At 46.4% G+C, this 23590-nt stretch overlaps 8 protein-coding genes and 2 non-coding genes across 10 annotated transcripts; 4 read left to right on the plus strand and 6 right to left on the minus strand.

Moving 5' to 3' along the window:
- Nucleotides 1-43: 43 nt before the first annotated feature.
- Nucleotides 44-135, plus strand: BT62DRAFT_t6. Its single transcript has one exon. It is a non-coding gene; the product is annotated as a tRNA-Thr (tRNA).
- Nucleotides 136-674: 539 nt separating this feature from the next.
- Nucleotides 675-757, plus strand: BT62DRAFT_t7. Its single transcript has one exon. It is a non-coding gene; the product is annotated as a tRNA-Thr (tRNA).
- A 2085-nt stretch (nucleotides 758-2842) lies between these two features.
- Nucleotides 2843-4441, minus strand: BT62DRAFT_999289 (uncharacterized protein; the record flags this gene model as incomplete). Its single annotated transcript, XM_043190786.1, has 8 exons — nucleotides 2843-3161; nucleotides 3233-3309; nucleotides 3378-3513; nucleotides 3563-3698; nucleotides 3758-3927; nucleotides 4036-4245; nucleotides 4295-4326; nucleotides 4379-4441. The coding sequence occupies 8 exons, from the start codon at nucleotides 4439-4441 to the stop codon at nucleotides 2843-2845; spliced, it is 1143 nt and encodes a 380-aa protein (XP_043046735.1).
- A 164-nt stretch (nucleotides 4442-4605) lies between these two features.
- BT62DRAFT_999290 (uncharacterized protein) lies at nucleotides 4606-5534 on the minus strand (the record flags this gene model as incomplete). The annotated part of the gene is made up of 4 exons (XM_043190787.1): nucleotides 4606-4949; nucleotides 5008-5037; nucleotides 5093-5231; nucleotides 5463-5534. The coding sequence occupies 4 exons, from the start codon at nucleotides 5532-5534 to the stop codon at nucleotides 4606-4608; spliced, it is 585 nt and encodes a 194-aa protein (XP_043046736.1).
- Nucleotides 5535-5908: 374 nt separating this feature from the next.
- Nucleotides 5909-6538, minus strand: BT62DRAFT_879457 (uncharacterized protein; the record flags this gene model as incomplete). Its single annotated transcript, XM_043182590.1, has 4 exons — nucleotides 5909-6112; nucleotides 6172-6289; nucleotides 6342-6402; nucleotides 6457-6538. Coding segments are annotated over 4 exons (465 nt in total), but the record flags the coding sequence as incomplete, so codon positions are not given.
- A 1331-nt stretch (nucleotides 6539-7869) lies between these two features.
- Nucleotides 7870-8565, minus strand: BT62DRAFT_879514 (uncharacterized protein; the record flags this gene model as incomplete). Its single annotated transcript, XM_043182592.1, has 3 exons — nucleotides 7870-8025; nucleotides 8086-8149; nucleotides 8204-8565. The coding sequence occupies 3 exons, from the start codon at nucleotides 8563-8565 to the stop codon at nucleotides 7870-7872; spliced, it is 582 nt and encodes a 193-aa protein (XP_043046738.1).
- A 4423-nt stretch (nucleotides 8566-12988) lies between these two features.
- On the plus strand, nucleotides 12989-13649 carry BT62DRAFT_925781 (uncharacterized protein). The gene is made up of 2 exons (XM_043184892.1): nucleotides 12989-13362; nucleotides 13436-13649. The coding sequence occupies exons 1-2, from the start codon at nucleotides 13218-13220 to the stop codon at nucleotides 13585-13587; spliced, it is 297 nt and encodes a 98-aa protein (XP_043046739.1). The 5' UTR covers nucleotides 12989-13217; the 3' UTR covers nucleotides 13588-13649.
- A 915-nt stretch (nucleotides 13650-14564) lies between these two features.
- Nucleotides 14565-16359, minus strand: BT62DRAFT_977608 (aryl-alcohol dehydrogenase; the record flags this gene model as incomplete). Its single annotated transcript, XM_043189289.1, has 15 exons — nucleotides 14565-14644; nucleotides 14699-14755; nucleotides 14810-14883; nucleotides 14939-14989; nucleotides 15047-15141; nucleotides 15203-15303; nucleotides 15353-15367; nucleotides 15423-15498; nucleotides 15557-15594; nucleotides 15652-15718; nucleotides 15771-15869; nucleotides 15922-16011; nucleotides 16067-16103; nucleotides 16154-16277; nucleotides 16335-16359. 15 exons carry the CDS (start codon nucleotides 16357-16359, stop codon nucleotides 14565-14567), a joined length of 1029 nt encoding a protein of 342 aa, XP_043046740.1.
- Nucleotides 16360-17947: 1588 nt separating this feature from the next.
- On the minus strand, nucleotides 17948-18282 carry BT62DRAFT_925784 (uncharacterized protein; the record flags this gene model as incomplete). The annotated part of the gene is made up of 1 exon (XM_043184893.1): nucleotides 17948-18282. A coding segment is annotated over one exon (213 nt), but the record flags the coding sequence as incomplete, so codon positions are not given.
- A 35-nt stretch (nucleotides 18283-18317) lies between these two features.
- On the plus strand, nucleotides 18318-18635 carry BT62DRAFT_915519 (uncharacterized protein; the record flags this gene model as incomplete). Its single annotated transcript, XM_043183942.1, has 1 exon — nucleotides 18318-18635. One exon carries the CDS (start codon nucleotides 18318-18320, stop codon nucleotides 18633-18635), a length of 318 nt encoding a protein of 105 aa, XP_043046742.1.
- Between the last annotated feature and the right edge of the window lie 4955 nt (nucleotides 18636-23590).

The raw sequence follows: 23590 nt of genomic DNA on the forward strand, positions 1-23590 counted from the left end.
ACCAGAGAGGTTTGAAGGTGTGTTTGTCATACCAATGCATGTTTCCCTCTTAGCTCAGTTGGTAGAGCGCGTCACTAGTATGTTGAGGATTATGTGTCGATGACGAGGTCAGTCGTTCAAGTCGGCTAGAGGGAATTCACGGTGATCCTGCTTCTTTTTTCCAAATTGGATTGCAGAAACAGAGCTGTGATCTGAGTCAGATTCAGTCAGAATTTTAACAATATCCAGTCCAGACAGCGAACCAAAAGACATCAAGCTTTTAAAACCTTCTTAGAGAAAGCCTACATCCATTGAAACAATGTAGCAACGACTTCCAAGGGTCATGCAGTCAGAGATAAAGCACATAGTCTCCACTTGCACCGATTCATAAATCGATATCAGGTACGTGATCTTCAGGTACTACGTACATAACCAGGACGATTAATGAAGGCCTTACGTGAAGCGCACTGCGCAGACCTGCCGGCATATGTAGATAAGCAGTGTTAGCGAGTTGAAACTCAAACCCCAAAGCCGTGAAACGACCGGTGAATCGGAGGTAAAAATTTTCTTTCGCTATTTTGTGCATCGCGGAGATGGCAGCTGCATGTTACTAACGATGAGGGGAAAGGATTTAATTTAACTCGAATGGGAAGAGGTATGCCATATAGTGATCCAATAAGGAGTAGCTATTGTTGTCCCTCTTAGCTCAGTGGTAGAGCGTGTCACTCGTATTGTAGTTGCGATGACAAGGTCAGTCGTTCAATCCGGCTAGCGGGAATTCTCACCTCTGGATTTGTACTTTTGGCACTGGGACTTCGAGGACCTCTCCACGAAGGAGTTTTGATAGGTAGTATACCGTTACTTACTGGTCACTTGCAAGTATTACATGTCTGTCGCGCGGTTATTGTAGGTTTGTTTTCAAAATCTATCTCTTTCTGTTTTTAAACATGTAGTCGTCACATTAGGAAAGATTATGTCTGTATCGTTTCGCTTTGTATTTACATATACGTAATAATGAAGATTGTGCAAAATTTGCCGCTCATATGCTGTCACATGACAGGTGAGTCACCTCAAGGAAATTGGTCCTTGGTGAATATGCTCGAACTGTGTTCCTTTCATGTTGACACCGGTTGAGTGAAGCTTAAAAAATCATTTCAACGTTAATCATCTCTGTTTTAATTGATACGCTTTTGAACCTTTCCCTTATAACAAAGTCAGAAATCTGTCGAATTCAATACCCGTCATATCAAATGACTGTTGTTTCAATTGCTATCTATCTCCAGAAAGAATGCTCTCGGGTTTTCGGGCCCATTGTTGACTTGTCTGAATCCATCATCGTAAACAGGAAATCGCGAACGGACACACTTGTATACTTTCTGATATCTTCTGATCGGAGTAAAGACCGATTCCCGACGCCTGTTTTTTTTTTTTCCTTGTTTTTCATGCCGCACCCGTATCAATCGCGCCGGCGCCGCATGACCCGATAGCGCGACCAGCGCTGTCGAACCGAAAAATGTTGATGGGAGGAATATAAGGTTGCAATGTAACAATGTAGGATCTGCTCAAAAGCTCGGACATCTGGTTAATTTACTTACCGACCCTACATGCTCTGCATGATTGACTCAGGGTGCTGCGGCGAATATGACGCCGCGTGAGTCACGATAACATCGTCCGCATAGCCCCCAGAGCTCTTTCCCAGCATCAGCATTATGCCCTCCGAATCACTGCGCCACATGCAAGACTCCGGCCTTCACAACCTTGACATCAGACTTGTGATCCAAGGTGGGGGGGAGAGAGGTGTCGGAACGGCGCTGATAGAGGTCGTATGGGCGGAATCAGTAGTGGATTCGGAAGTCGGTGCGGGTGGCGCTGGCTCGGGGATACTTGGAATGGGAGAATACAGGATCCTGGACCCCGACGATGAAGCAGAAATATCAAGTGCTTATTTTGAAAAAAGGGTGTAATTTTCATGGCCTCGAATACAGATATCAAGATTTTATTTCCGCAGAGCCAGAAGAAATTGTCAATAACGATAAATGAATGGGATTGGGAAGATCTGAACAAGTGCCAGCCGCATTTAGACAAGGCGTCCGAGATTTTGGGATGATGTTTAGTTCTTGATTTAAATGCTGCCGCTAGATGAATTAGTCGGTACATGTGCCATACGTGTGGTCCCTTCGCGAAGGTGAAGAAGAAAATCAGGAGAGGACGCTAGCAGATATTTATCACTGTGCAAGAGACGCCTAGAGACCTCTAGATCAAAGAAGACAAGAATGAAGAACAGTGGTAACGATAAAAGAAGACTAGAACAATCCCAGACCAGACGGTCTCGATGGCAGATTGAAGATAAACGGCGGAGGTCGGGAGTCGGACCGAGTATGCTTGTTTATGTTTTGTCCAAGCGCGCGACGAAACTCTAACCTTCTTTGCTTCTCTCCAACATACTACTTCGATGGTGGCGTCGAGAACGGGACGGATTTGCAAACCGTGTCGAAATATCATCGATACATCATGCACGATCACTGATCCATAATATGTTCAAAACATCAGTATCGTCACGTATCCTGAAAGGAGAAACGCTAGGACAAAAAAAATAGTTCTGCGACAGGTTATGATTGCGACTCAAAGATGTCGGTAAACTACTCGCATAACGGTGAGTTCTGAACAGACTTTGAATTTTTACAATCTCATGATAGAATGCAGCAAAATAAGCGTGTAAATACAAGCGAATTTGTGCAACTCGTGTTTCATAGACTCCTCTCCATTCTGTGACTGAAACTGATCATTCTCGGCATCTCACCGTACGTCAGTGTCTGAACAATTTCGAACCACCGAATACCATCTTGCCAGTAACATGCAAAAATCAGGTGCGAATCCGGTGGGGATTGGCTTTGAAGTAGGTTTCAATGTCTTGCCCTACAGCACATCCGGCGTCGAATTCGCTGTACCGGAGCTTCTGAATCATTTGCTGGTTGTTGTACTTCGCCCTAATGGAAAATACGTTGTATTTCTCAGCTTGGACGTTTATACTCGCAGGCATCGGCAATCCTATCAAGCAGGAACTTCTGCCGCGAGGGTCGTTTCGGAATTTATCGACTAGATCTGCGTCCCACGGAGGTACGGGCGCGGTGACGTGTCGTCTCCTTCCGTCGGCCGGCGATGAGCGCTCTTCCACGTTATTGCTACCGGACGGACGCTACTCTGCTATTGGAATTAGCCGCATATTCGCGCCATTTGAAATAGATACACGTACCCGAACCCGTCTTGTTGCAGAAGGACGGCCTCATATGGTGGTGGCGATGACTCGGTAATAACAGGTTCGTTTAATCCCTGGTGGATTGGAGCAACGCTGATGTCCCTTCAGCGCTGAAACCTTTTCCGAGGCATCCAGTACTTACCCAGACCGAGGCCTCCGCTCGGCGCCTGTTGACGGCTCTAAACCTCCTGTGGCAGAAATTTGAACATCGTTTTCGCACTTGGTCAGCTGCTGATAACCGATCGCGAGGTTCGTCTAATATTTGCCCATTATCATCCCTAATTCATCTTTAGTCCATAGATCATCTCAGAGAATAGTCCACCGGACACACCTGTTCGGGGGATTTCCGTGGCCATAGGGTTCGGGCACTCCAACTCGTCGCCTAGCGGCTGGTGACGCCCATCGGACCCGTCATTATCCCGGTCCGTTCCCAGATGAGATCCATGCTGCTGGTCTGTAATGACTGGCCTGCGTAACAACGATCAGTTGATGCTGGAATATTGAAGTCGCGTGGGCGACTACGTATCCTCTCAGCGGTTTCGACGTCATCATGCGCAGCTCCTCGGATGTCAGAGGATGCGGGCTTGAATGAAGCTCGTTTGCGTTGTGCAGGCCCCTTCGTGGGGAACTGCGGGCCTCTTTGAGCGCTTAGTGTGATTTTGGCTGGATGGAGGAGATTGTTCGGACGGCTCCTATAGACATTGAGCGAGAAATTGGCTTTCTTTGACCACGGTCAGGTGGACTCTGTTTCCCCAAGTGCGTGTCCGCTTTGTCGGTGGCCCAGGACATGTCAGATGCACTTGGCGCGACAGGGTGCGTCTCTGTCGGGACCCGGTGTTTCCGGGTGGTGTAGATCCGGGGGAAGAGTAGCTTGGGCACGATCGGTCACCGGCTGCTGCTCCGAACAATGTACCGTTCTACGAGGTATTGTCGGCGCAGTATAACCCCTATTCACCCCAGAGAGTGACCTGTAGTCTGCTGGGTTCACGTCCGGGCTCACTGATGAAGAGCTACCGGAATTTGTTGAACGTCATATTGGGATAATGCGATACAACTCACAAAAGCCTGTTTAATTCTTTCATCGCCTTCCACTGTGCATCGAGGGTGTAGAATGAGAAAATTCGCTCAGTGATCGTCAAACACCGTCGACGCTGCGCAAATGACTTTCTTCACGCAACTGACCTTTCGTAAGCTGCTAAACGTCATCGAATTAAACATCCACGCTCTCCATGAAATTTTTTATCGGTCGCCTAATCTTCATCTCCATCATCTTGATATGCCTGTCCATTTCATCAAGCGAGGTCAGCTTCACGAGCCTTTTTCTTCTTCAAGTTGCTGTTTCTGGTGTCGAGGTATCGCTGGAGCCCACTTTAGCTCCCGAAATCCTTGTTTATCATATCCTCGATCTTCATTCCACGATAATCAGTACTTTTGCTCCTGAGAGCTCTCTGATCTTTCGGCATCTCCAATCTGATAGAAAGGAAATAATGTAGCCCTTTTGCGAGGTCATCGCTAGATGCAGCGAGAGACACCCAGTCCGAAGGGTTTCGTGCCATAGCCATCATAGTCAGTTGTCGAGGGAGGAAGGCTGATGTCGGAAGCGATAAGTGACCAAGGTCATGGGTCGAAGTACAGATGCCTAGTACTGTGTTTGTTTGTTTTCTCTGCTTCATCCGATCCGGACGTCGACTTGGGGTGGGATGCTTTGACTGTCCTGCTGGAATTGGCATGTTAGTGGTGCGAAGCGAAGGGAAGGTGACTCGTTACCGCACTTTGGGACTCACGGCCACGACCCAATCTTCCTGTCGGGACTTTTTTGATCGACTCGGAAGGAATGTGCCAAACATGCATGCGTACTCTGTTCACGATATAGCAACAGCAAGCTTGAGTGCTGGCGCTTCACTTTGATATCTTCGTCTTCGAAGCTCGCAAACCAACGTGGGGTCTGACGCTTGGCGGTGAGCGACAACCCAGACCTTGTCGAATAAGCCTCGCGCTGCAGAGTTGCCAAATCTGAGTGGTCTCTGCGTTCCTCAGTGAATTAATAGGATACGTTTTTCTTAGCCCATCAGTGTATCAAAAGATGTGCCGATCGAAATGAGTATATCAATAGTCAAAAAAAGAATGCTCATCCCGTTATCAGCGTGCAGAGTTTGCCGCGGGAAGTCAGGTAGTTGCCGTACGTATTGAATGTTTTTATATGGGATGCGAAGACATTCGCACTTACCATGTGCAGCGCCCTGTTAAGACAGACCTTTGCTCGATGTTTGAAGATGTATGCATCTAACTGGCGACGCATTCTTCTCGAATGTATCTCTACTATCCGGCCTCTGCTATGATATACTTTATTTTAGATCTATGGAAATGTCAAGTGATGTAATAGTATGTGTAGGCTTGTCCGCGATGATTGAGTCGCAATTGATATAACAGTAATAGTTGAGTGACTGAAATATTTCATATTACTCCTTTATTCGATTGGCATGATGGGTCCAAAAGTCTTGACGCTTGAGTGAAAGTATCGGAGTAAATGACCAAGGCTTTGTAAAACGAGAAATCATACATCAATTTGCCTAATTCCACAGAAATACTAATATACACTGCAATAGCGATTGGAGGACGAAATCATCGAACAGTCGTTAGGGCGGTGACAACCAGTCACCTCGTAAAAAAAAATTATGAAGGACCAGCGGCCTCCGCAGCCTTCTCACGATCTCGAATTGGCGCTTGCTGTCCAGAACTATGCGCATAATACATCAAGCCCAGGGCGCCGATGATGGTCAAGAAAGACCACCCAATCCAAGAAAATGCGAGAATTGTGGTCAAGATCCGGCACTGCTTTCCACGACGGCAATAGTTCTCTCCAGGGATGATTCGGTTCTGACATGAAGATATATCAATTAGCAACCGTCAAGTGTCATGAATTCCAATGTACTTACTGTCGTGTCGACGGCGCCAACCAACCATATCACCCATAAGGCGAAGGATCCGAGCATCTCTGTCCGGAAACTACTGCTCCTATGCGATGTACTGTATTCACTAAGAACGAGGGTGCCACTATCAAGATATCAGAGCTTCGCTCTTGACGGATGAAAAGGGATGATCATACGCGATAGGTGTCCAAACGATAGTGAGACAAGCAGAAGCAAGTAGTTCAACGATGATGGGTTCTGTCACAAGATGGTCAGTAGGAATGAGCAAGGACAACAAAGGGCCGTACCAACCATAAAAGCTGTGGCGGCGGATGCTTTCCGTTGTGTGGATCCTGTAGCTAGTGAGTCCCAGTAGAACGGCAGCGACGGCCCACTAGAGTGCAGTGAAGTCAGAACAGTATATGAAAAGACGCTATGCGCCCTTACAAGCCAAGCGTAGGCGAATAGTCTGCGAATGGCATATGGGTTAGACATTGCTGCTCCGTAGAAAGGTCAGGAGTAGGTCAATAGTAAATATGGTAGGTAACTAGGCTCCCCCGAAGGTCTCTTATATGGGGGATCTTTGTCGTTACCACACACGTTCCAGACTAAGATCATAGGACAAACCACGGTGCGAACGGACGATGGATATACCGTACTCGGATAATCATAGAATGTTGTAGAAAGTAGAAGCGACATTTATGAAGTCGGCATAACGAGGCATAGCGTCACCCCATAGTCACCAGATGCATGTATTCAGCTGTAGTTGGTAACAAGCGCCGTAGAAAGGTCGTGAGGAGGTCGATAGTAAATGTTGTTTGTAACTAGGCTGCTTCGAAGGTCTTTCATATAGGGATCTTTGTCGTCACCATACACGTTCCAGACTAAGGTCATAGGACAAACCATGGTGCAAATGGACGATGGATAGATATACCGTACTTGGATAATCATAGGATGTTGTAGAAAGTAGAAGCGATATTTATCAAGTCGGCATAACGAGGCATAGCGTCACCACATAGTCACCAGATGCATGTATTCAGCGGTAGTCGTAACAAGCATTGAGAAAGTCGACGGGGTACGACGTGGGTCCATTCTTAAGATAGCTGAGTGATTGATTTAGTAACGACCAGCCTCGAATATCTCACGTTTCTCCAGGCCGATAATCACCGGGAAGCACAAGTCCTTGATTCCCATTTTCACAAATAACCCAGCTTGCGGCAGATGTTCGCTGAGCGATGACGATGTCGTAAACAGAACAGACAAAAGAAGCTGTCGCGCTTTCTCGTGAGTTTAGACTTCAGACTCTGAAGTTTACAGCCCACTCTAGACGAGAGCTATGGATGGAAAGAAAGTTTACCCCTAGTGAACTGCTGAAGCTACACCACTGATCCGTCCAATTACAGGACAAAAAGTAAGTGGTGGGTAAAGCGGAGCGTAGCTATGGTGATTACGATCTGCCGGCGGCAGGTCGTGCGGATTCTGCCGAGGTTTGGCGCTCCTTCTCACCATCTGCCAGTGTACAGGTGACCGATTCCATTCCTTTCCAAAAGTGTTGACTCATCTGGCTGCGTATTAAAGCCCGGTATGCCTTAACCTGGCCGACTCAATGTTACAGTCAATTATTAGGGAGGGTTGTGCGGGGAGGTTATATGACCAGCTAAATCTCCAAGTATTATTATTATTATTATTTCGGACGTAGGAAGGTCTCGAGGTCTATAATCAATATTAAGCCTTTCCGCTTTGGATCAGAATTATCGCTAATATAGCAGACGGTAGAAGTCCTGCTGATATAGCTTCAGCAGCCATCACTAATCTAAAACACGACTGGTCGCGAGTGAGTTTGGCAAATATTTTGGACGACACATCACCCCCAAGGTACATCTGTGAATGATGAACAGAAAAATTTAGAGAAGTGTGTTGTACTTGACACGATGAGCTTACGCATGTGCAATCCTGCTCCGAGATCCAGATATAATCCTTGCCCCTAACACACATAATTCTGCATCTGCACAGTTTTATTAGACTGCAAGAGCAGGTGGAAATGTAATGTAAATCTCACCTGTTGTCATCTGAAAGGCGGAGAAAATCTCGAGCTGCTCGCTTGTGCATGATGCCTCGGATTTCGATCTGACTATCGTCGGGCTTCCATTGAATCATCCCGATGTTTCCTCCGTCGACGGCCTTCAGAATGGTATATCCAGGCATAGAAGACTCAGTTACAATATGGAACTTAGGACAGTTGTCGGGCCCAAGCACGACAGAATTGAGGATTGAGGGATTGAGACGAGCGAAGTGGAATGTAATACTGCCCGGCGCCACAGGAGAATTGGTATATGGTAACGCGCCATATATCGAAGGTGGGATATCAGATGATTGGCGACTGCTGGAAGGCGCGCTCCAAACGTCGTAAGGATTTTGCATCGCTGTAAGTATGACGATCGGATGGAGGACAGTTAGACGGTGTTGGATGTCTGAAATTGTGCTTTGGAACAAATGTTGCCTCATTAAATACGTTGCTGAATAATCGTCAACGTGTTGTCTGACGGATTAAAGCCTCAGTTGTCGTTGAAACGGTGCCCCCCTTGTCACCCACAGAAAACTAAACTAAGCGAAAATGGCACATGGTCATCTCGGCGGCAAGTTTCCTTGACAATCCAAGAGTTCGATACGAGAAGGTAAAGGTACGAGGATAGAAGATAGCTTCGTGGTTCAAGGGAGAAGCTGAAGCGTATCGCAAGAGCCGGATCTCGGTGAAAGAAGGTATGATCAGCATTGGGATCAGAATGTCATTTGGATCGGCAATCTATGAAGAAGCAGTTTCGGAAGAAATAATCGTGTAAGTGATGATACTGAGACGCTTTACTGGAAAACGCACTGCAGAAGTAATTTCAGGGGAGGGGCGAGGGCGAGGGAAGAGAGCCTTGGGAAACGCAGAGCTTTCAAGGGTCCGACAAAAATATACACCAAGAAATGCTGAGTTTCTCGATGCCGGCGCAGTCTACGTAGCACATGATCATGAAGCCTTGGTCCCACGCAACGGACGTAATCAACCTCGAGGAGATGTATCAAAGATGTATGCAGAGGAAGATACGACACACACCGCTTCTTTTGGGGGTGCATGTACATGTAAGATTGTCGCAAAGTAAGTGATACTTGAACAAATGGAGACCACCGCATTTTCACGGAGGTTGATTTGGGACGAATGTCATTCCGTTATCAGTATGTGTGCACACGCAAGCTTCTGCTTGCGGTCAGCTTTGGACAAAAGAACGATTGTATTCGCACCGGCACCCTAAGAATTGTAGCGCTTCGCTAGTGGTAGACTACACCCCGAAGATTCCCACGTTTCAAGTGAAGATATGTTTAACTTTGGGTTTCCCAGTCAGATCACCACACGAGGTTGTATGTGAGTGATCATGATAAGAAATCTGGAAGCTGGCGATGTGGGGAAAAAGCCGCCGGTTACGAAGCTATCAGTGTGATCAGAAAGTTGAAACCACCGAAGCTATAAATGATACTTGCCGACTTGGTACTGTGTTCATTAAAATGTCGGAATATTTAATGTTCTTTCATTTACTGCAAGATATTATGTTTCCTCTTCGTAGATCAGAAGTATTGAGTAGAACTCACTAAGAGATTCTGTGTAGACAGCGTGATGCTGGGAAAACACTTCGGAGTTGACGAAAAAGATCCGTAGTTGTCGAAGTGCGGCATATCCCGTCCCACATAGACGATTCAGTTTCGTACGCCCAAGCAAGTCTTTTGGTCGGCACAGTACGAATTCGACTTGTAGGCAATCTTTATCTTTAGAGGTAGGCAGAGAGCATATTGTCTCTGGCGTTTCAATTTCGTGAGAACGATTAGATCACGTAAAATGGCACTGAGCTAAAATTCATCCTCAGCATCCGAGTTGGGTGAAAGACATATCCTTCAATCGGGCGCCGCGGCTCGCTCAGTGATTCTCCAAATCGCCAATGAGATGAAATATTTCAAATGTCTCGATGACAAGCGCGATGTACGATATCGCATGCTACAATCATGAAGATTTAGGAAGTTAGGATGAGGGGGGGAATTTAAGGGAAAGACACATCTATTTATCTCCGCTCTGCGTACGACGGGCCTAAACAAAACTGAAACCAGGGATAAGTTGATGAATTCCCCGCCCTTTGGCTGTACCAGACGAATGACCTTACCTTAGATAACGACAAAATACGTTCTCATGACTTCCTTGCACTTGCACTCTCTGGGTGACCAGTAAAAATTTCTGCATCCCGTAAGACTTCTTTTCGCGGACGAGAGCTGAGAATATATGCGGAAGCATAGCTATGATAGCCGGTCGTCGACTCGTTAATGAACACTCCATTCGGAATTGACAGTTTTTGTCCTACAATCGGGCCTGTCCGGTTGTCGTAGTGACAGCTTTGTTGAGAGGAAGCACGTCCTGTGATGTCCACCTCCCTGGTCGAGATGGGATCGAAGAAGCTGCTGAGTACAGCTCAACTGATGAGCTAACATCGAAGGGAAGAACAGAGTCAATGCATCGCTTGTTTTTCTTGATCACCGTCCCTCTAGACGGTATCGCAGCTGGAAATCCCTCCAAAATGCAGGGACATCTCAGAAAGGAGATGTGGCACTGGTTTCGTAACGACGATGGCCCCATCTAGGGAACCTGACTCATTGTTGTCGAACTTTAGGATTTACGGAGATGATCTCCCGGACCTAGGGCCCACTCTCCTGCAAACAGAGCTGCTCTGCTCTGCTTTTGAGATTGGATGTGTAACGTACGCGCAACGCAGGAACGGTTTCTTTGCGTGGTCAGGTTGCGCCAGACAACAGGTACTACAAACCATCCGTAAGACATTGCGCTAACAGAAAAGGGCATTGATATCGAGTAGACGAAGAAGCAGCGGAAGTAGGCCTTCTGATTTGGTATGACTTACGCGATGATATTTCAATTTGAGTTCCGCGCATAAATCACTGTCGATCCGACTTACATAGGTATTCCTGGTGTTTCGTGACGAAACACACAGATATAGGGATGGAAATAAATAGGCTTATCACTGCTTAGTTTTCTGATTTCTGTCAGTACTTTTGTCGCTGGCCTGAAAGTAATAAAGTAGACTGTCGTAATATCAGTATAATCCATATGCAAGTAGTAGTGAAAAAGGCAAACCTGGAAAGGCCTGTCTCGCTCTTCCTTGAACTTGTGGCATACTTCCAAGTTGTATAACAATCGTGATCAAACGATGTGGCGTTATCGAAAGGAGGGGACCAATGGATAGTTGCAGAAGATCTGAGAGGCAGTGGAACTTGAAACAGCATGGACGGGTTTCGACAGCGAGCCGTGCAAGTCCAGTTCACTTAAAGTTAAAGGCTTATTTCGGGTCGGACCAGAATCTCTGTACCTCAAATAAAATTGAAGAGAAAACAGCGAGAACATTGCGGTCAGAGGAAAGCAAAGTTGTTCGGCTGCGATTCGGCGTGACGGAGTTTTCTTTTACGAGGTCATTCGGCACAACATGCCGCGGAGCCGAACGTAATTGTTCTCTACCATCCCCAGGCGCATACTTCGCACATATTTACTTGCTACCTTGTCAGACTAATGAATTGGCCCAATGTATGCTATCCTGAGGCTTTGTGCATTGTCTCTCTACGATTGGGCCGTCGTCGACAATGACAATGGAAATTTGGACTCGTATAAGCTCTGTCAGTAGGCTTCTTCCACTACACTGGCCCACAAAGTTTACTGAACTCCGCCATTAGGGTATTATACAGGGCCATGATTCCCGGCTTTTCAGGCCAACTAATCCTCTCCTTTTTGACGTATTTACGAGCATCCAAGGCGCATATATTCACCGTTGGAATTGTCAAAGAGTAACACGAACGACCTGCGCTCCTTGGGATCCTTTTGCTTACCAACACTACCCACATTGACGAAGCAGAATGCTGCGTGTTCTACGGGTTTCGTTGCCTAAGCTACGCAGCAGACCCCAAAGTCCTAGTATCCAGCAGCTGCGCCTTTTCTGATGAACACCTATCCACCGATACCGTTGCTCCTCACTCTTTGACTCTGAATGACATCGAAAAATACGTCTAACTTACGGGAGCGCCATCAGCGCAGGATTAGACAGTGCAGTTTGTGGAGACGTACCAAATAAAGTCTCTTTTTTTGATGTTAGCGGCAATCTGCTTTCCGGAGCTAAGATATGAAGATAGCCCGCCCTAAATCCCTGATCACGTACTTGCAGCCAAGGTTCAGTCCCTTGAGTTGGCGTATCTACGCGTCGCGCAACAATCATGAAGCCGAAGATTGTCCACGAATGCGAATCGTATACAGATAAAACCAAAGACTCCAGAAAGAGGCCTGTGCTGATGTCCCTCCGCAGGTGTTACTTTCTCCTATACCAGTTAATAATAACAGCATCGGTTGTTTGAGCTAATACGCTGGCATGGATTTTCCCGAAGACCTCTAACCATCTGCAAGACCACATGCCTACAAATCAGAGAAATCTTGCATGGATTTCCGTCAAGCATCGAACACCTACTGTTGGTCTGACCTTGTGGATACAACAGAAGAGATAGCTACTGGAGCAGTTTTTGTTGGAAATCCTCAGTGCTGTGCAGGGTAGACTCCAGGCTGGTAAGGCCAGAAAGAATGAACTTCTTATTCTACAGCTCCTACAGAGCTTGTATTTATACTCTCCAGGCTTATATCTAGAATTTACTACAACTTTCTCTTTCTCTCGAGCTTACTCATCGACTCTCGGCATGATGCCGGATTGCCCTTTCTAGAACTTTCCGGCAAAATCCCAACAGTTTTCTCCGACCTGCTTTCTTTGGCAGAGCCAAGCCAGGACAGAGAAACGTTCGTGGAGATTACCTTATGAGCACCAGTTGTAATTTCTGCTCGGACAGCTGGGAGATGGTTTTGATCTTTTTGCCCAGTCTAGGGTCTACACTTATCATGTAGCCATTGTTTTGTGTCAGCGTCTGCAGGTTCCCAACATGCCTTGCCACGTCTGGCGGGAGTCGGAGGGTTCGACTCATTTCCTGCTCTACGGGAAAAGGTGAAAATGAACAACAACATTTCTCGGATCGCTGCCAGTCGCAGTAGGACAAGTCAACAGGTTATCTCCGGGGACGTCTTATTACCTGTAATATCATTTTCGTTCGATCCGGTACCAAGACCGCCATCGTTGAAGCGAACTGAGCTCTCAGGTACATATTCATCTGTCCTTGTCTTTCTTGCCTATAAGAGAATTAACAGATGTCATCGTTGCACTCCTTGTAGTCGCCAACACACGTCCCAACCGTCGTGCAGCTAATTGCACATTCCCCACCCCACCTTCAACCAACAGTCTTTCCTCTCCCAAGACCATCGAAGCCGGCGAATCGTTCGATGTACGTCCACTGGTCCATTCGCATGCTTCAGGACCCTGCTGATGTTTCATCAGTCGGAAACATCAGGTTCGACAAGACAAACCGAATAAGGCAAGGATGCCGCTGTCTTCTCCTTGAGGGTGCGAGTTTGTTGAATGTCGTGATCGTATGTAGCTTTTATTCCAATCGTTGTTAATTTTTGTTCTGACGCATTCGTAGAGAGACTAAGCCTCGGGCATTTACTGTCTTTGATCGTGCACGTTGACCATTGGTGGGTTGCCAACCGTATCATCCTCTCCTCTGCGATCTTCCTATGCCGTCCTCGTGACAGTGTGGTTCGGTAAGAAGCCGTTTTGCATATCAATGAACGCGTACTCGTATCAACTCTTCGTCGTGGTAGAGGATCAATGATTAGCATATCCTTTATGAATAGATACTGAAGTATCGCAGTTTTAGCTCGACTTGGTGTGCAAGCTTGAGAACGATATGCCGCTCAATGGCACAACAGAGCATCAACAGAGAGGCATTCTACGCCCTAGGGAAGCTGAATGATAACACGAAACCTTCAAGTGTGGTTAGTAATAACAGTCAATTATAATTGAGTACCGTAACAACAGGATGCTTTTGGTGCGTTGATCTGCAAACTCTCTTCAAAAGCCCTGAGCATCCATAGAAGCTTCTTTAGGCAGGCATCTTCAACTGTGCCTCGAGCTGTTCCTGCTCCTCAACATCCTTATCGTTTACTATGAGGATTATCACTAAAAGAGACGGTAGTAGTTTTGGGTGATAACGGGGAGCAAAAAGAAGTCTTTAGACTTCGGTGGGACTGTTTATCCGGAAATGCTGGCATCACTCGTGCCTCATTTTTGAAAAGCTGTCTAAATTTCAATCCGGATGAGACTAAATTGCGACTAAAAGAAGAAATGATAGGTAACATCGTGGTGGTAAACGCAAAAGAAGGGCTAGGAACCAAGATGGAGAAGCTTACTACGAACGGTGACATCCCAGCGTCTCGCACGCCCTATTTAAAGCCCGCTTTCTCAGTGGATGATTGGGAGGGGCTTGTACGGCTCTTCCAGATACTTGACTTCTTCTTCAGTCAATGTGACCTCGATGGCGCCTAGATCGCCATTCTATCAGCAGGGACAGTCCACAGAAAACTCCAACGACCTACCAATAAGATCGTTAAGGTTAGCCACCGATGTCGTTCCAACAATCGGAGCAGAGATGCCTATAACGATGTTCTAAGCAAGTGCAGAGTGTGCGAAAACAACAGACGCCGGACCTTCTTTACCCATGGAATATGCAACGGAGACTTGAGCCATCGAAATGCCGCGCTTTTTCGCTATCTCTTCAACGCTACGGTAACGTCAGCTAGCCGAACCGCGGTAGAGAAAACACGACAACAACGCACCGGTTGATAATTATTTCGGTGGCGTCGCTGGCCTTGTAGATTGTTGCCCAGCTGACGAAGATGTGGGATGAATGTACTAGAAGCAGTTGTTCATGCTAAATCACTTACGGATCTGTCTCCGTCCGCTTGGTCTGTTGCTGGATGGGCCGTGTGAGCATACCTCGAGCCAGAGGAGACCATGGAATGGCCCCGACTTCCAAATGCTATGTCGTGCGAATGGCTTGAACAAAAGTTTGAGAAGAGGCACAATGGTGGGATCATTACCTTGAGAGTGGGGAACATCTCACGCTCTTCTTCCCGGTAAAGAAGGCTGTGATGGTTCTGCATTGAGATAAAGGGAGTCAAATTATGTTGAATTGCATAATCTACGACCAGGCATTAGTTCGATGATGCGGGAATCAAGAGATAGTATACTTTGCATGATATGAACTGGTGGCCGACCGGATGGTGAGTACGCGGTGGCAAGACAAGGCTGGCAACTCACACTGCCATGCGTAACAAGAAGACATGCCGATATATCTGACATATCCCGCCTTGACGACGTCGTGCAGAGCTTGCATCTAGTTTCGCGAATGCATGATAAGCGCGGGTACTGACATTGCACCAAGATCGGCTGACCGTTTCAGAGACTGGCGTCTCGGGATCGAATCTGTGGCCTTCAAATATGGTATTAGAGAATCGTCGAATGAGAAAAGCAATGGAATGGCCCTCACATTGAAGGACATCAATATATTCGAGTTGCAAACGCTCCAAGCTGTGCTTGACACTGTCGAAAATGTGCTTCCAATGACTTCAATGCTTGTCTCCAGAGAAATGCATTGCGCGAACGAACCTTCCTGCTGAGACCATGCTGGTTTACATATCCATCCTTTTCGCTATCGACAGGAGCGAAATACAATTTTGAAGGGTCTTGCGCGACTGTGAAGAAGACCTGGGAAAATAAGTCAGCGCCGTTTCGATGTGGTTAGGCGGCATCGGCGCACTTTGGTCATCACGACAATTTCTTCGCGCGGAATATTGTGCTGCTTGATCGCCTTCCCGAGCATAATTTCAGACTGTCCGTTAGAATAAACCTTTGGCAAAAAAAACAGATCAGTCAAGAGCATTGAAGATTGCTGCGATACTCACATTGGCAGTGTCGAAAGCATTGATTCCGGCATCATAGCTAAGAATCATGTTAATATTACGAATAGTACAGACGAAGACTGTACGAACGCAACCTTGATATGCTTGATACCTTCTTCCTCGGGAAGGACCCATCCTTGCCAGGCGGGATCGCCGTAGGACATACATCCTAGAATGATCTTGGATACCTTCAAGCCCGAGTTCCCGAGACGAACTATAGATAATCCCTTGAGCACGAACGAATCTGGAGCAAGTGCAGAATTCTACACACCGTACTGCATCTTAGTTGGACGCATGTCGAAAATTATGGAGGATGACATCCTGCACTTCCAGAAATGCTTATATATTCAGAGTCACTGATATGCCGAACCTACACGACAGTCAACGGCAACAGGCTACGAAAGGCGGCCCGTGCTTTACAGGTACGAGCCTCTGCCGGCGGATCCAAATAAACCGTAATACTTGATGACAGAGGCTGAGTAACGTGTCCTAGGTTCCGGTGGGACCGGTATAAAATGGGCGGAAAGGAGGTGGGAGACGTCAGGAGTTCAATGGGAGACCACCCACCATTTTTGGCTACGGCCCTGAGCGGCCCGAGCCACGCAGACATATTGTAGCGAGGGCTCATGCATCGAAGACAACACATCTAAATAGATATACTTCATAGAACATGGCTGCCCTCATAATTTCAGTCACTGCTGGGACTGGTACGTTTTCTCAGCAGAAAAATAGAACCTGAAAATGTTGTGACATTTCATTCAACTTTGCAATAGTAAAAATGAGTTCAGTAAAATGAGTCAAAAAATGAGATCATTTCCATATTCTTTTCTGCAAAGAAAAACAGCAGGGAAATTTGAATTGAAAATTGCATCACTGCTGGGGCCGGCCGGTTCCTTTTTGGCATGGAAATAGACATTCTGAAAATGTTGTGACTTTCAATTACCTTTATATGCTGCAAAAACAGAATAAGAAAAACACAATGAAAACTTGCTATTTTTGGCACTTTTTATGTGTCAAAACCAACCTCTTTTCTTTAAACAAAAAGTGGTTTCCCTTCTTCTAGCAGTCAGGGATGCCTTTTTCAATTCAAATTTCCCTGCTGTTTTCCTTTACAGAAAAGAATATGGAAATGATCTCAGTTTCTGACTCATTTTACTGAACTCATTTTTACTATTGCAAAATTGAATGAAATGTCACAACATTTTCAGATCCTATTTTTCTGTTGAGAAAATTGTTGAGATTCAGTTTTCACAGCTTTAATATCATATTCTATTTATATATATTTTACTGCTTATCTTATACTTTGACATTTTTTTTTGTACCTTATTGACTTGACTCAGAACCACTACTGTCCTTACTCTATATGACAATATACTCTTCCTTCAAGTCCAATATACCTTCCTCCAAATCACCAGCACCTAAATTCTAACAAAAATGTACCAGTCCCAGCAGTGCATCTCCCACTGCCAGAACAAAAGAAACCACTATGAATCATTCAAAGAAAAGAGGTTGTTTTTGGCATATAAAAAGTGCTAAAAATAGCAAGTTTTTTATTGTGTTTTCCTTATCCTGCTTTTGCAGCATATAAAGGTAATTGAAAGTCACAACATTTTTAGAATGTCTATTTCCATGCCAAAAAGTGATTATCCAATACATAGTAGAGTTAAGTAGCAGAATAGCAAGACTATCACTGCTACTCATCACACTTGTTGTTTGACAATATAATCATTATGGACATTTATACACTGCATGGAGAATCCATCATAAAGGTAGATTCTAAGAGTAGAGAGCATTTTTGCAGGCCTCTGAGTGACTCTTAAGATTGTCACAATCTCTATTGACACAGAGATACAGAGCTCTGCTCATCTATGAAGAGGGATTGCTGGTGCTATCTCTGTCTCAGTGCTGAGTCTTGGCTGATGCTGATTCATGAGAGACATCAGCACCAGATATCTCTTTTTCATTTCCACTTTTATCCTGCATCCTCAAGTGAGATGAGCTCTGCTTTCTCACTGTCAATCTTTTCTGACCACCAATCCCAGGCTTCAAGGCTTCACCTCCTCCTTTACCTGTTAGTAACTTCTGTTGCCTGGTGAGGCTCTGTCTCTTTATTTATCTCACAATTGGCTCACTTGAGTAGTCTTAGCTTTGCCAGACTTAACCAATCCTCATTCAGTATTACTGCACTATTATTGTACAAGTCATTGAGTTTTTTATCCTTGACATTCATCTCTCAAATCTATTAATCTCATTCATGACCTCCAATCCATTGACCAATGTTGAATGTGTCACTGCCTTAGTGAAACATTGTAAAGACTTTGTTGAGGAATGTGTCAGAGGCACTGTCAATGTCCTTGACTTTGCAGACAGACTTCACCAGCTTGGCATTTCATCTGAGGCTGCTGGAGATTACATCAGACTTTTGCAGGAGTGGATTAAGCAAGCTGGCACACAAAGCTTGACTGTTACCTCCTCTAACATTCAAGATGGTGACAACAAGGATATTGGTGCATCAGACTACAGGAAGGCTACTCCACCAGACTTGTCTCAGGCTGAAGTCAAGGAGTTTTGACAAAAGCAAGTCGAGAAATCCAAGGCTGCTGCTGAACAGCATCAAGAAACCAGATCTCAGACAGTTGAAAAAGCCACTTGGACAATGCTCTGTTCAAAGCTTCAATTCATTCATCAGACATCTAGTACAAATGATCCCTAAAGCTCTATCACTACAGTTCTTGCCAGCATTCTGGGGCTCAGTGACACTGTCTCACCAAAGACAGCTTCTATTTCCCCAATGGTCCTTGCCTAAGCATCTCACCTTGCATCCATTGTTGCCACTGGCATCTCAAATCCTCATCTTGCTGAGTCATTTCAACTCAGACAAGTTTATGCAACTGAAAAGTCACTTGACAATCTCATTGCAGTTCTTCAAGCTCAGTCTCTGTCTGAATCTATTGCTCAGCCATTCTGGTGACTCATCATTCAGGACCAGTATGTTGACTTTTTGAAACTTTTTGCTTCAATGGACTGAGGATATGATCACAATGAGGAGGCAAAAGAGCTTATGGCAGGATATGCTATTATCAGAAAGGACATTTCATCTGCCAAGAAGTCTCTCAGGTCAGAATCTGACTGGTGCAGAATGTATGATATCTGGACTAGAGGTGTTCAGGTTTTCTATCTCCACTATAAGGCTGAACTCAAAGTTTACTGAAAATATGTGGTCAAAGTTTTTCAGGCTGCATCTCATGACTCCACAGTTGCCATTCATATTGATGAAGAAGTTCAGCTGCAATATGCTAAGTCTCCTTTTCATATAGATGTCTGGAGTGAACTACAAATTCCCATTCTTATCCAGGTTTTTTGCTCTCTTTTGACTTCTTCAGGCACAAAATGATTTTCATCTGCTTCACTTCCTGCTGCAAAAAGGTTAACAGTTCCATGTGAAAACTGGAACCTGGGTTTTTGCCAAGATCCATGTGCTAATTACTATAGGTATGGTACCTGTAGTGAATGTGGATCTGGACACTAAGCTAGAGACATTGTTGAATGTGCCAATCTCCTCCAATCAAAAAGGAGACTTAGATTTGGAAGAGGTAACAGTGAAGGTAATAGCAGCAGCAGCAGCAGAGCCTAGGTCTTTAAGGTCTCAAAAGTGCAAATGCAAAGACTAAAATATTGGCCCACATTTTAGATGAGGCTATGTCTGGTTGAATACTTTCACATCATCCATACCTACATCTTCTGTGTTATGATTTTTCCTATTTTCTTTTCTTTTTTCCTTGGAAATGACCCCTATCTCACTTAGTCAGGGTGCTTAGGCCAGCACTTAGGACTGTGGGAATGCTTAGCTCAGCAACCCAAGTCAGTCATTCTTCTATTGCATTGCTGTGTGCTGTGAAGAGAGACAATACCTCTTTGGTCTCCGACTGGCAGTGCAATGACCACAGCACAACAGCAAGACAACAGCTTTTGTGGAGAACCTGGCAACAATGGGAGAAACAGCTCTATGACAGACAACAGCTTTTTGTGCACATTTATTTATAGTACAATAACAGAACAGTATTTAAGTAGCGTAGCTCTCGCTGTAATACCCCAGCTTTGAGCTAAAGTTTATTCTCTATTATCCTATCTTGAGCAACTTGCAATGCCTTGACCACACATCTCTGTTAACATATCAGTGAACTCAGTTGGACATACCCGAAGTGCGAGGTACCAAACTGTTTATCATATGTTAATAGTCATGTGGAGTTTGAGCTTAACAATTAGCTCGAAGCTTCTTGCTTCCCTTTCTCAGGCCCAACTATGCTGAGAAACTGAATGCCCCCTGCCTTAAATCTGTCTGACCCAAACTTTACTCATGAGTTCTTTGAACTCTTGGCTTCTATCATTGGAACCTTGATCGGTTTATTGGTGATCATACAGCTGTGCTGTGGATGCCAATCTATTACCACCTGGGCCATTCGACACTACCAAGAATTCCAATGTATCCGCATAATCCTTTGAAATGTCACACCAGACCTCCCTCTCCACGACATCCCTCCCTCTGTCCGAAACTCCATCTGACACCCCGAGAAAACAGAAGACGGGCCTAGGAGCTCGACTGAAGAACATCCTAGAGAAGAGGAGCAGCAGCAGCAGCAACACGAATACCCCCCAAGACCCCCATCGGCAATCATCCGAGACCCTGGAAATCTTTGGGCTACAGGATTTCAATGAACCCGACTCCACACCCCTATCCCCTCTCCCGAGTGCAGTGTCACTGCGTCAGAAACAACTGTCACCCAGTCTGGAATTGGGTGCCAGACTAGAGACTCTCTGGATGCCATTCAGATGGCTCCAGACACCAGAAATGTCGACAGGCATCACTGACATGCCTTGTCAACAAGAAGTAGTGGAAGGGGAACAAGGGTCAGTAGTCCTGACCCCTTCTTTGATGACACCAACAGGGACAAGGTCTGATACTGGCAAGAGGTGTCAAGAGCAGCCAGTAGAATGAAACAGGGACAAGCCACACACCTACCGAGGCGTAGTCCAGTGGTACGAAACCCAATACGGCCGACCCCCCAGTCTCTTGCCAAGTTCCTCGAAGCTCCCGACATTCCGTTCTGGGAGCCAGCCACTCTCTCCAGTGAGCCCGACCCTTGGACCAGACCAACTAGAACCATCCATGCTGACAACCACTACCCCAAGGAGCCAACACTCCTCGATGATGACCACCTGTTATCATACAGGACTGACACCATCACCAAAACTGATGATATTCCTATCCAGGGAGATAGGATACCACCAGACTGGGGAACAATCGGGGGTGACAACGAACATATTGACCCTACCAGGGACCTCAAAAGGATCCTCGATGGGCCAATCGCCACCCTCTTTCTCCATCCCTGGTTCTATAGAAACTTCTGCTGATATTGCCAAGCAGTGGCACCATCAGCAGAAGGAGAAGAAGAGGAGCAGCCTGACTGGGAGTCTACTCCTCGACCTGGATCCGACGACACTGGGCCAAGTACTCAGCCCCGACCTATGCATGGTGACAACCTTCGGCCAGCAAGACAGTTCTCTCCTCGAAGGGATCACCGACAAGGGAGCTGAAGGAGACGATGAGGCCGAGGAGAAGGACCAAGGCAGCTGGACGGTGGACCCCATCCTTGAGTGGGGAAGTATCATCAGCATTACAATGCGCTGAGAGCAGGAGAAGAAATGACAAGAACAAGAGGCATGGGAGGAGGACTTTATTTAGCTATACCAAGAACAGATAGCCGAATTATAAAGGGATGATCTCTGGTTACAATCATCCCTAGGGTGAAGGTATATGGCTGCTGATCCTGTTAAGTGGGAGGAGATTTTACAGTATGCCACAACTAAGCAGGCTATTTTCAATTTCAATCAGCGATATTTATATTACCAGATGATGGTGATGCCACTATATCGACCAAGATTCGGCAAGCAGGAGGCACCAATGCTGTGGATGCCAAGTGTGATGCCACCCAAGTCAGCAAACATGGCATTGTCAATCTGAATGGCAACGTCAAGATACTCACTCACCACATTGGCCATCTGCAGTATGGCATCTTGGCTAACCTGATCCTATGGGCAGCCAAGGATTTACCACCCAAATCCCTGGACTGGCACAGGAAGCCGACTGTTGGGAGGACAGCCACCTCCCGATGAAGTCGAAGAAAGCAGATCGGCTCTGACTGATGAGAAGAAGGATGACCCTGAAGCAACAGCTCAGGGGTGGACCATCATAGATGGTGTTACAATTTCTACTATTTTTCTTTCTTTCAAACCCCTATTCTGTGCTTAGTCACGATGATGGATCGTGGGAATCTTGGTCAGCACAAGCCAGACCCACCATTGTCTTCAAGCAGCGCTCGACGACGCACAACGAACCTTTTATGTATAGTAACGATGCTCTAGTACAATGGGCACAAGGGATACAGCAACGTACAATAAGTAGTCGTATATTTAGACACTACTCAGTAGTATTTAAGTAGGACAGCTCTCGCTGGTAGTCCCCAGCTTCGAGCTAAAGTTTATTCACACCATTCTACCTCGAGTCTACTATCGACCTTGAGTCACACCGTTCGGATATACATATAAAGTGAACTCAGGTGATTCCTCGAAGTGCGAAGGAACATCTGTTTATCACATGTATCAGTCCACGTGACGCTTGGGCCTAACAATTAGCTCGAAGCTTCCTCGTTCCCTTTCTCAAGCCCAATTGTGCTGAGAAACCGAATGCCTCCAGTAACAACCGCAGACCTGAATCACGACTTCTTCGAGCTAATAGCTTCTATCATCGGAACATTGCTCGGTCTCTTAGCCATCATCACCCTTTGCCGCGGAAGACAATCAGTAGCAGCTTGGATAGTCAGGCACTACCAAGCATTCCAACATATTCAACAAATACTACGAAATGTAACCCCCGATCTCCCTTTCCATGACATCCCCCCCTCCGCCAGAACGTCCTTCTTCCCGCAAGGGGGACCCGTACCAGAAGCCGGGAATAGCGACCCAGATCAGAGGAGCCTTCATGAGGAAGAAGGACCCGAACACCCCCGACGACACGTCGGAGACCGCCACCCTGCTCTCACAGGGTTCCGGAACCCATGGACGACGAACGTCGCTCAGGAGCCCGCCGAGGTCTCCAACTACGTCACTCCAGCAGACTCCCCCGAGCATCCCGCCTCCCCAATTCCCTCAGGGATTGGAAACCGTGCTCGGGACTCCCTTGATGCCGCTCGGATGGCTGCGGGACCCCACGAAAGTCCCGACCCCACCCAGAACCCCCCCGAGACCCCCACCGAGCCAAACTCCGGTTCCAGCCCGTCCATCAGCAGGCTGGGGGTCGACAATCCGCGAGGAAGGGACATCCATCCCGACTACGACAACGCGGACATCGCCATCTCCGCCGCCGGGGACCCGTATCGACACCTCCATGTGGGGAGTGAGCCCGAGATCGGAACTGTCAGCGAAAGGGGAAGAGCGGCAACAAGAAGAATTATACAGAGGATATTCCCG

The sequence above is a fragment of the Guyanagaster necrorhizus genome, assembly GCF_019112545.1.
Source record: "Guyanagaster necrorhizus MCA 3950 unplaced genomic scaffold BT62scaffold_1, whole genome shotgun sequence".
In the NCBI taxonomy this organism is placed as follows: domain Eukaryota; kingdom Fungi; phylum Basidiomycota; class Agaricomycetes; order Agaricales; family Physalacriaceae; genus Guyanagaster; species Guyanagaster necrorhizus.

What these genes read in the sequence shown, in the direction of transcription:
- BT62DRAFT_925781 (XM_043184892.1), top strand. Translation starts at nt 13,218, where the DNA reads ATGAACAACAACATTTCTCGGATCGCTGCCAGTCGCAGTAGGACAAGT. An exon ending in GAAGCGAACTGAGCTCTCAG is followed by an intron (nt 13,363 to 13,435) that starts GTACATATTCAT and finishes CACTCCTTGTAG; the next exon opens with TCGCCAACACACGTCCCAAC.